General features: G+C 29.5%; 1 protein-coding gene across 4 annotated transcripts; it reads left to right on the top strand.

The window, feature by feature from the left end:
* The first annotated feature begins 2094 nt into the window (after positions 1-2094).
* Positions 2095-4985, top strand: LOC107066901 (uncharacterized). Of its 4 annotated transcripts, none has more exons than XM_089172941.1 (4): positions 2095-2150; positions 3358-3590; positions 3713-4165; positions 4459-4974. In XM_089172941.1, exons 1-4 carry the CDS (start codon positions 2148-2150, stop codon positions 4562-4564), a joined length of 795 nt encoding a protein of 264 aa, XP_089029067.1. In that variant the 5' UTR covers positions 2095-2147; the 3' UTR covers positions 4565-4974. The 4 variants fall into 4 exon arrangements, with proteins under 4 accessions (XP_089029067.1, XP_089029068.1, XP_089029071.1 ...); XM_089172942.1 differs by having other exon boundaries at positions 2124-2154; XM_089172945.1 differs by lacking the exon at positions 2095-2150 and adding an exon at positions 2173-2189.
* Positions 4986-11340: the final 6355 nt, after the last annotated feature.

An 11340-nucleotide genomic window follows, 5' to 3' on the forward strand; every position in this document is an offset into this window, starting at 1 on the left:
AATGCATTTTTCGAACAGTTCATCCATCCGGAACGATTTCCGGCATTAAATATCTATTGTCAGATGATTCGCGATTTGTATATATGTGTGTGTGTGTGTGTGTGTGTGTTTATATACCTTTGGACAAAGAAAAATAATAAGCAAGGTGTTTCGATAAAGAAGAATCGATGCACAGCAGGGTGCACCTTTCGATAATCCTCCATTTTTTTCATTCGAGTACTTTGCCAATCCCATTGATGCAAATTTTAATACAAATATATTATTCTAGACTCTTGTATACATTTTTATTATTCTTTTTCTATTTTCATACCATGTTATACTCTTGTGAGAAAACAGTGTTATTATATTCTCGATTCTCTTTTGAAAAGGTTGTTGGACAATAAACCTTGTTGCATTTGCTCGTCAAATCGTTTCTATGCTTTCACGTCGATATTTCTTATCGTTGTTTATATCATACTTAAATTTTTTATTAAAATACTTAAATACACGTTGCACGACGATGATAGATTTATCGTTGTTTAATAGGAAATTTAATGATACGCTTTAATCATATTTGATATATACCATTTATTTATAATAATTATATAAATATTATTAATATATATTTATTATTATTTAATATAATATTAAATAATATAATATATTAATTAATATTAAGTAAAATAAAAAAAAGCTAATATATAAAAAAATGACATATATAAAAAGAAATGACATCTAACGTGTGTGAGAAGTTGTAGGTGTGTCAGAGTTTAACATACGTTGCATATAACCCGGTGACATCGGGTTGTACTCATTCAGAATGGCACTTTAATTTGCAGGTCGGTTGTAAAACTGGCCAAATATATATATATATATATATCACACGTTTTCGTTTGTTAACTGTCATACCAACTACATATGAACAACTCTAAACATGTGGTACGTGTGTTTATATGTAAAATACTTATTTACTTGTATATTTACACGTACACACACATGTATATATATATATATATATATATATATATATATATATATATATATATAAAATGTAAGATTTTTTGAAGATGACGATGGTGATGGGTAGTGTGGTAAGTGATGGTTATTAACCGGGGGGCAACTACAAAAGTGGCACTTCCATTTCGGCTGGAGGCTGTAAAACTTCGAACGAAGGGTTGATATGCGGCTTCCCGCCAAGGTCTGATAATTGTTCCCTACACAGTTAACTCGAGACCATGGTGGTTTATAATGAGACACACACACAGAAAGAGAAAGAGAGATACCGAAACTTTTTTTTTTGTTTTTTTTTGTTTTTTATCCCTAACCTTCCATTCTTCTCATTCATGGTGATTATTTCTTTTTGTCGGTCTTTTTATATTCGTCGAACGAACCCAGACAAACACAACCATACTTTTTAGACCTATGACCGAATGACGTCACTTGCCAAATTGCTTATATACCAAATCATTCTTAAATTCTTGTCTTTAGCCATTTTCTTTTTATAGAAAAAAAAAAAGAAAAAAAAAATACAAAAGTTTGAAGACAATTTTTTTAAATGTTTCGAATGTTTCTTCCCCCTTTACTTTTTTATATATTTTCTTTTGTAAGAGTTTAAATTTGTTACTGGATAATTTTTTTTGTCGATGGTAAGAATTATTTTTTATATTCCTAATATTTTACATTAACTTTAGAATTTTTATTCGATAAATATAATAATCTAATAAATGTAATTAATATTTTCCTTTTTAATAAAATTGTAAAGTAATATTTAAATGAATAACGATTATAACTTTGTTATCTAACCCCTCCCATTTTAAACGAATAACATTGTGCAATATTTATGATAATCGAATAATGACAATAATAATCGAAAAATGACAACTATCAAGGATAACTTTGAGAACATACATTGAAATTCTTCGGATCATATCTAATAATAAGTACCTTTGGATTTTCATCCTATAAGGATTTAGATACTTCTAGGTTTTGCGATAATATATATAAATAGGAGGATCACACAAGAGTATATATCCTAAGAAATTCTCTCTCTCTCTCTCTCTTTTTCATTCTCTCTTTCTCTCTTTCTTTCTCTCTTTCGATCCTGATTAATGGCTTTCGAGATCTCGCCGTGCTGTAAACAGTATTAATCAGGATCGAGTTTACTACGCATGGTAGGTAAGCAGGAATCGCATTAATCAGGATCCATACTTGTGAGTTGTATACGAAATATACGTTTAACTTAACGTGTCCACCGATATCAAACGCATCCGGTATAAACATCGTTTTGATTTACGTCCTGACTTCCGTACGTCCTACCTGCCATACGTTTCTGATAACCATACTTGCAAAATCGAAGATAATTTCACGTATAGCACGCGCTAAACATTTTTTTTCTTTTCTTTTAACTATTTTTTTCTTTTCTTTTTTTTTCATCTCCATACTAACCACATATACACAAATACGTTTATATACGACTAAGTAAGTGTGTAAGTGAATTAGATACTACCTAAAAGCTTATTCCAACTATGGCAACACACTTACTTCGTTTGTTTATAATAGATACCTGTTACAACTTGCTCTGTGATGTTGCATAGAAAAATAAACAAAAATATATATATATATATATATATATAATAAAATCTAAATGAGAAGTAATAGAAATTGTAAATGTATATTTTAATTATACGGAGAAAGTGGATTAACGTTCTTTTGCGATTTATTTTGACTCTATATGTTGTTCGGAGAAAGTGAATTATTAGTTTGTCTATCGTTATAATTCTAGATCACTTATATATATTTATTATTATGATTTATTATTGATCCTATTGTGAATTGTCAAGATTGTACTTTGATTAAGTATAAAAAAAAAGAATATATATATATATTGTGAACAAAGAAACGTCAATTTAAGTTTATAACTATCACATACACTTTTCTATTCACGTTATTAACTGTTTTTAATTTGTAAACAAGATTCTCTAATTCCTTTTTAAATTTTTCTTTTCCAACCGTTCTCTCTATACTCTTATCACCGTATAACCGTCTCTCTTTTCTGTTTATACTATTTATGCTATGTAATTATCACGATATAACCGACTCTCTTTTCAAACCTTCTAATTATTATTATGTTTATGTTTATGTTTATGCTATCACATATAAATTAAAGAAAATATATATATATATATATATATCGTTCATGTATGATCGTTCATATATCACGTAGTTGGTAGCCAATAAGCAAAGTAAGGTAGTTAAAAAGGACAGGTTCAAATGGTAAAGTTGGGTTAAATTAAAAACAAGTGTTAATTGTATTTGTAATTGATACACATATGGATGAATATGAGTGCATTGAAGAGCGTAGTCATTGCATTTCTTAAGGGCTTTTCAAAAAACTCTACCATTGTGCCCACCAACGAGCTTGTCAGATCGGTTTCTAAATTGGATCTTTCTTCATTTTTAACCAACAAAATGGATATGGATATTACGATGAAAATACCTAAACAGGAAGAACTTCAAGAAGATGTTGCAGTCTTCAAACCAGATGTTTGTGAAGATAAAGGAAAGAGACATCGACTTGATCATCTTACACGGGAAGAAAAATTACAACGACAGTATGTTGATTGATATATTTAATTTCACACTCACACGCACACACACACACACGTTTAAATATAAATGAATTATTAAAATATTTAAACAAATTTGCTTATCGTTTGTATTTCATTTTATTTAGAAAATTAATAAACAAAAAATCAGCACAAGCGTCGAGGGATAGACAAAAAGCGAAGTTTGATGAATTAGAAGAGACGGTGAGAATTTTGAAACAGAGAAACGACGTGTTAACCCAAGAATGTGCTTTATTAAAGTCGCAAAACGAGTTGCTTGTCAGCGAAACCAAAAAATTGAGGATAGAGAAAGAAACAAGTAATATGAGCGAGCAACTATGTTCATCGTGTCAGGCACGCGTACGTTGTCCTGTACCTTCACTGGGATCTGCCGTATCTCCACAAAACCCTCTGCCGCAGGGTGGGACAGTACAGTCGATGTCGTCCCTGATACTAACACCAGAAGAAACTATATTACTGAAAATTATCGGAAAATCGACGGAAACGATGAACTTGCGGAAAGCCTTCTTCGAGAAGTTACCACAAAAATGGAAACAAATACTCATAGATCAGATGAACAAGTGAGTTTTAATTAAGGGAAAATAAAATTTATATATCCGTTTGAGAAATCATTTCTTATAAACGCGTAACAAATCTTATATTACTTTTATTATCGGATCTTCCAGAAATGGATGAATTTATTCTAATGTAATATATTACTCTATGTGAAAGACAAACTATATTATATTGTAATAGTATTCATGGGTATTATATAAAAAAAAAGAAAAAAGAATGTTCATCCATTTCTAGTCTATCTCTATATCATTTTAATTCAGTTTTTTCTTCATTAATAATAAATTTATTATCTCGTTAGGTTTCGGCCGAAGGAAATACCATTAAAAAATCTGACAATTCAGAAAGAATGGTGGGGGAGACATCAAAAAATGTGGAAACCGATACAATCGATGATAGAAACTTAAATAGTAATAATTCTTGGCGTTCTAACTGTAGTTCAGATGTTGTACGAATTGTTCCGGATAATTCACGAATAACAACACCGATTGTTATTAAAAATGAGATAGATGTTAAACAAGACTTGGATATAAATGATATGGAAATAGTATATGGTACCTATGACGAAACTACCAATTCTATAACCGTTATTTATCCCGGTCAAGGAGATAATATAGCCTACAAGAATGCGTAGAAGAAATAAGTAGTTGTGATAATGCTTATCATGTCGATGATCTAACATTTTTAAGAAATAAATAAAAAGAATACATTTTATCTTTGTTATTTAGATTGGTCTCTATATGAATAGATTATTCATAATTCATATTTATAGAACAGTTGTTAGTTTGATGAGAAAATATCATTTATTAAAAATGTATGTCTAATACTAAATGTATATTAAGGTTGACTTGATTTATTTTAACCAATCATTGTAACCAGTTTTGATGGTACCCTTGTTAGGGACAATAATAATAATAATAAAAATAAATAAAAACTATTGCTAAATACTAACTATTGCTGATATTTAAATGTCATTGCACCCTACTGCATATCGATTCTATACCTTTGGAATAAGTAAAATATTATTAAAAAAAACATAAATAATTTACATTACACATACTTATATTAAAAATAACAAATAATGAAGACTTGAATAACTTCAATCTATCATAACGATCAATTTAAACACTTCTAGTGTTAAATGACAATAATAAAGAAAATAAAATAAAATAAAATGAAAATTGTCGAATAATAATTTGCTGATACTTAAATGTCGTTGCACCCTGGTTGCATATCGATTTCATGCCTCGAGCGAGTACGCTTCGAGCCGTGTTAATGAACCGCGGAATGCAATCGCGAATGCACCAACCAAGAGGAAGAGAGGATGGAAGAAGAAGAAGAACGTTCATCCGGTGATACGAGAACGAGATGATGAGATGACACGAAGATGTGAGAGGAAAAGAAAGAGAAAAAGAAAGATAGGAAACATTAAGCAAAAGAAGAAAAACCAACAAGATGAAGAAGGGGGAAAGGAAAGGGGAAGGGTTTGAGTGGGGTGTTAAGTGGGTAGAAAGAAACGACGAGTCCTCGAGGACGAGGACGAGGACGAGGACGTGGACGAGGATGCACGTTGTCGATCGGGATCCCCTTCCTTCCTCATCCTTCGAAATCCTTTCTGCAGGTGTCTCTCGTCGTTCCACGTTTCGCTAATCACCGTTCGATCATCGTAATGAATTATTTTTTTTTTAATTTTTGTTTTTATTTGTGTTTTCTTTTTTCTTTTGTCATTTTTACATTTCTGTTACGCGCGTTGATTTACACTCAATGTGAATTAAACTCGACATCGTGTCGGACGTTATTCGTTTTAAAGTTTTTCCACGATCGACGAATGATCGCATCATCTTCTTCTTCTTCTTCTTCTTCTTCTTCTTCTTCTTCTTCTTCTTCTTATAATTTTTTTTTCTTTTATTATATCATGCTTCGTGTGAGAAAGAAAGATATAGAATAAGGCGACTCATTAACTTCATGGCAATTGAAAGTTTAATGAATGAACCTGTCGGATTAAGATCGATCAAGGTCTATCGATTCTCGATTGACATAATGAGAGAATTTTTTTTTTTTTTTAGAAGGAGTTGGGGTAGTTGTTATTTGATTTCTATAAATCGCCCACGAGATCGTATTATAAATAATTCATTCGTTAATTGAAAAGTTACGTTGAATGTTTCAGAGTTTCAGTCATTTGATTTGATGAATTTTTTCCTTTTTTATATAAATATTTTAATAAGAAAGAAATTAATAAGGAGAGAAGAAAAAATAATCTTGATGCGAGGATACGAAAATTGAATGACGTATGAAAATGAAGAATAATGTTTTTTTTTTCTTTTATTTTTTGTAGAGAGAAATTAGAAAGCACTCGAATAGACAAATGTCGATACGTGATACTTATAAGTATAATACATAGTGAGACATGTAACACAAGATTTAAAAAAATTATTTTAAACTTTCGTCGTGAGATATATTATATATGTATATATGTATATAGCATATAATAAGTGAATGACCTGTACTAAGGACATCTTTTCCTTCCTCTTTCGAGTTGATCGAACTTCTTAAGACTTCTACTACTTCACTCTTCGAAAAAGCATCGATGCATTTCGTTACGGTAGGGAGTATCAAGTATCGTGCTCTCGCTTTTAACTATTGATCATTAATACCAGATTTCCGTTGTTGTTCGATGAAACGTTAGAAGTTTAATTCCTTTTGAACAGATATTGTTTTTTTATTTATTTTTATTTTTGCTTGAAAAATTAAAGAAATCAACAATCGGAAATCAATATTGAAAGGAAAATTAATTATAGATTCATAGTTTGTTAAAATATTATATCTAAATATAATAAAAAATTTAATTATATAAGTTACTTAAACAAATTATTTAAATGTACACTTAAAATATGTTTATCAGAGGTACGTGTATTGATATATCTTACTTATGTATTTGATATAGAATAAAAGAAAAGAAAAAAATAAAAGAAAAGAAAAAAATAAAAGAAAAGAAAAAAAAAATAGGGTAACGGAAATCGTGTGCGCTTTCACTCTGTGTAAAATTTCGACAAGGAGTTTAAAATATAATCGAAAAACGAGAAGTTATATACACCAATGGGTAGAAGTTGGAAAGATGTCCAGACCGGAGGAGTGTTTCTTTCTGGGTCATCTTTATCGTCGATTCTCTTACGCATACGTTCCCGACACGAACGAAATTTCGCGATCTTCGTGTGTCGTCCAAGTCCACGCAACCAACCATGCAAAAAGGAACAAAATATAAAAAGGAGAAGAGCATCTACTCGTTGTAAAAATTATTTCGCGAAACTGTGTCGTGTAACCGTCGTCTCTTCACGTGTTTCTCTTCAATACATTATGCATATGTGGGATATTTAAAAGTTATCGATTAAAACAAGAAAAAAGAAAAGAAAAGAACAGATATAAAAAACAAATAAAACCGTAATTTAATTTCGTAATAATTATTACCTTCTTCCGATTATAACCCTCCGATTGAATTTATTTTTTTTTTCCAAGACGAGATATTTCATTTGAAATTCATTCGAAGTTCTTACAATAATAATACCTGGATTTTTTTTGGTGTTAATTTAATTTAATTTAATTTAATTTAATTTAATTTAATTTAATTTAATTTAATTTAATTTAATTTAATTTAATTTAATTTCATATATTTATAATTTAATATATAATATAAATTTATAGAGAGAAAATGTTATGGGAAAGAATAATGATCTAATGATCTGATTATGAGTAATAAAAAAATAAATAAATAATTAACGAACTAATGGGGTCCACATATAGATACAAGATAACTCGAGAAATATAGAAATAAAGAAAAGTTAGATTTTGAAAGAAAATAAAAATAAAATAAAAAATATATGTATATCTCCAACTCGTAGTTCTTTGCACTCGACATTTTGCATATATATTTCCGGTACGCGAGTTACGAGGAATCTGGTCCTCATCAGGAAGCAATCGCTCGTACGGAGGCTGCCAAATGGTAGGCCGTTAATATCAGCGATTGCGAGTTCAACAGAAAAGAAGAAGAAGAAAAAAAAAAGAAAAACTAAAAAAGCCTAAAAAAGAAGAAAACAAAAAAATAAGACACAGAGAAAAAGAAAGGAACACCACATATGCATATATGCTAAGTGTATTCACTCATACTTATTAATCATACGAAAAAAATTATGCACATCCATATGCATTACACACATAACATACACACATAAATGTATATATTGAATGCATTTCATATGTATACTGATGATAATATTTAATTGAATCAAAATGGTTGTTTTTTGTGTTTGATTAATTTATTGTAAAAATCAATGAAATTTGACCTTCGTTGATAGGACGAATTCTTATCAAACTTTTCAAAAAGAGGATCAAGAATTGTTGATGTTTGAGAAGATCGATCATTTACCGTCTCACCTGTCGATCCGTTCACACGTTCTCGAGTCCTCCTTGTTGAAATTACTCAGAAGGGAGATCCGTTTCGTTTTCGTGTAGCTGATGAATTATTTTTGGACCTTTCGGAGGTCATTGCCATGCCATTTTTAGGCTCTCGCGTGTACCATCATCATCTTCTTCTTCTTCATCTTCTTCAACTTCAACTTCTTACCCATATTTGTTCGAACAATTATTAAGGGGAAGTAATGACTCGTTACTTTCGAAATATTTTCTAAAAGATATTTTTCTCTTTTTCTATTTCTTTCACGTATTTTTGTTTGTTTTTTGATTTACGAATCATAAAACACTTGGAAAATCGCAACTTTATTTAAACGTAAAATGTTTCTAATTTTCTAATCGTTCTTCTAACTTTTAACTTTAATTAAATTATTATTTTATAAATTATATATTAAATTTAACTCTCATTATCTCCTAAATGATCTTTTCTAACTTTCTAACCCTTCTTCTAATCAAAATATCATCGACACGTTATCAGCAACTTTTATTACACAAAAATTTACTGTATAAAACAAAATAATAGTAAAAAAATGAAAAAAAATCATTTAATTTACTCAATCGTACATAATTTAATCCAAAAAAAAGACCAATACAAATTAAATTTGAAAATAATTTAAATAATATGAGTGCATTATAATTTATAAAGTTACAACCTTACGATATGTAACAATAATAATAATTCAAAAGATATCGTTGAAGTAAGATAATAGTTACACGTATTGTAGCTACCGTCTCGTGTAAAACGTTAGGGTTCGTCGTCGGTATCAGTTGAACGTTCGTCAACAAGTCTCCTAGATCTATAACTTATTGTATTTTTACAAACAAGCGAAAGTGGCAGAAAGGTAAAACGTGGAGTCAAGCAAGCAAGTAGCCAACCAAGCAGCCAAGCAAACAGCCTTTAACTGACGGTAGCATAGTAGATATAGGTATATATTGTAAAATATATATATATGTGTATATACATGTATACCACAAGAAGTAAGAAGCAGCTCACAGTACAGAAGAAACACGATAACCATAACCCGAGAGACCGACTTTCGGTACTTTATTACCACTTCAAAATGACACGTCGAATATATATCGCCTTCTTACAAATTACATTCTTCTCAAACGCGATCGATCTTTTCTTTCATTCTGACACGACATCTAGAAAACACGTCTTCTTCTTTTCAAAATGAGAAGAAGGTAAGAAATAAAGAATAAGAGAGAGAAAGAAAGAGAGAGAAAGGGAATGAAGATAATAAATAAGAGTCTCATGATAAAGATCATTTTAGAAAGTAACTATACAACACACAACAGGGTTTTATATAGTTACAGATAATTATCATTTTGCTGATAATTAAAATATATTTATATATATATATATAATATTTATATTAATTATTTTATTTTTAGCACGTTGATTTAAATTATTTTTTTTCGTTGTTTTTATTAAAGAAATGTGTTTTAATATCTGACAATATTTGGCATAAGATTATATATCATATTATCTTTTTTCTTTCTTATTCTAATTAGATAAATTATAATTTATTTGTAAACGTGTTCACAAAAGTAATGATTTCATATTTTTAATCTGTGATACGTCAGTTTTACATATTATATATTATTTATTAATTAATAATTATTTTTATATTATGTTAACTAGCAAATCAGGTTATCAAATACCTGTTCGTACGAATTAGCATTTATATAGTGTCCCCTTAATTATGTACATAATTTATCACGTCAATTAATGCATTATAAATTCTTTATTTCAAATAAAGTTAGAATGTGGAAAAACGGTTTGGAATTCTTTTTTTCTCTTCTTCTAATTCTTGACTCGCGATCATAAAGTTGTCACCATTTAATAAGCTTTAAAAAAAGATTGAAAAAAAAAAAAGAAAATAAATGTCTTCTTCTTTTGTGTCCCCCCCCCCTTATTTCTAACTATCTACCTGTTTAGAATGGTGCAATTAGTTCAACGATAATTTTTTTAATATCATAATTCAATTTATTTATTAAAACTTGAGATAAACACGTTGTTTCACACTTTTTTTTTATTTCAATCAATGCAAGAAGTGAATCTTCGATAATAGATATTTCGTTAAAAAAAAACAAGAACACACACACATGATACTAAAAATAATTAAAAAAAAGAATAAAAATAAAATGATTACAAGAAAAATGTATTCATGTAATTTCTTTCATTCTTTCTTCCGGTGTAAAACGTGCGATCCGGTTAAACGATCGTTTTACGATCCGATCTTACAACATAATTCGACGTTACGGTAATCGATCGGCTTTCTGAGGTAGAAAACGCGTGCCGCAGTTAGTCAGACGATCGGTTTCAGATCGGTAAGGAAAAACGTAACACCGGCAGGCGCCAAGTTAAAAGGCGCTACGCGAAACGCTATTTCCACCTTTCGATTTTGCACGTGCTATCGATTAGAGTCGTTCGTTCCTTCTTTCTCTCTCTTTCTGTGTTTTACTATTATCGATCTCGTTTACGTTGTATCGATAGATCCCTAGATTTATCTATCTATCCATCTATCTATCTATCTATATATTTATTTTTCAACTATCTATCTATTTATCTACGAAATTATCTTCGTGACTTTTAGTTTTTCTTCTTCTCTTAATCTTTTATTATATGCTTTCTTTTTATCTTTTCATTATTTCATAACGATCACGATAAAAGCATGATTGCCAAGTATCTAAAAGTAGCAGATACATTTTTTAA

Source organism: Polistes dominula, unplaced genomic scaffold, assembly GCF_049000335.1.
Source record: "Polistes dominula isolate Pdom_NZ unplaced genomic scaffold, Pdom_raw_medaka contig_28, whole genome shotgun sequence".
Taxonomy (NCBI): Eukaryota; Metazoa; Arthropoda; class Insecta; order Hymenoptera; family Vespidae; genus Polistes; species Polistes dominula.

Coding starts and splice junctions, on each gene's coding strand:
- LOC107066901 (XM_015321932.2), top strand. CDS start 3,313: ATGAATATGAGTGCATTGAAGAGCGTAGTCATTGCATTTCTTAAGGGC. Junction 3,591..3,712: donor GAAGAAAAATTACAACGACA/GTATGTTGATTG, acceptor CATTTTATTTAG/AAAATTAATAAACAAAAAAT. Junction 4,166..4,458: donor CTCATAGATCAGATGAACAA/GTGAGTTTTAAT, acceptor TTATCTCGTTAG/GTTTCGGCCGAAGGAAATAC.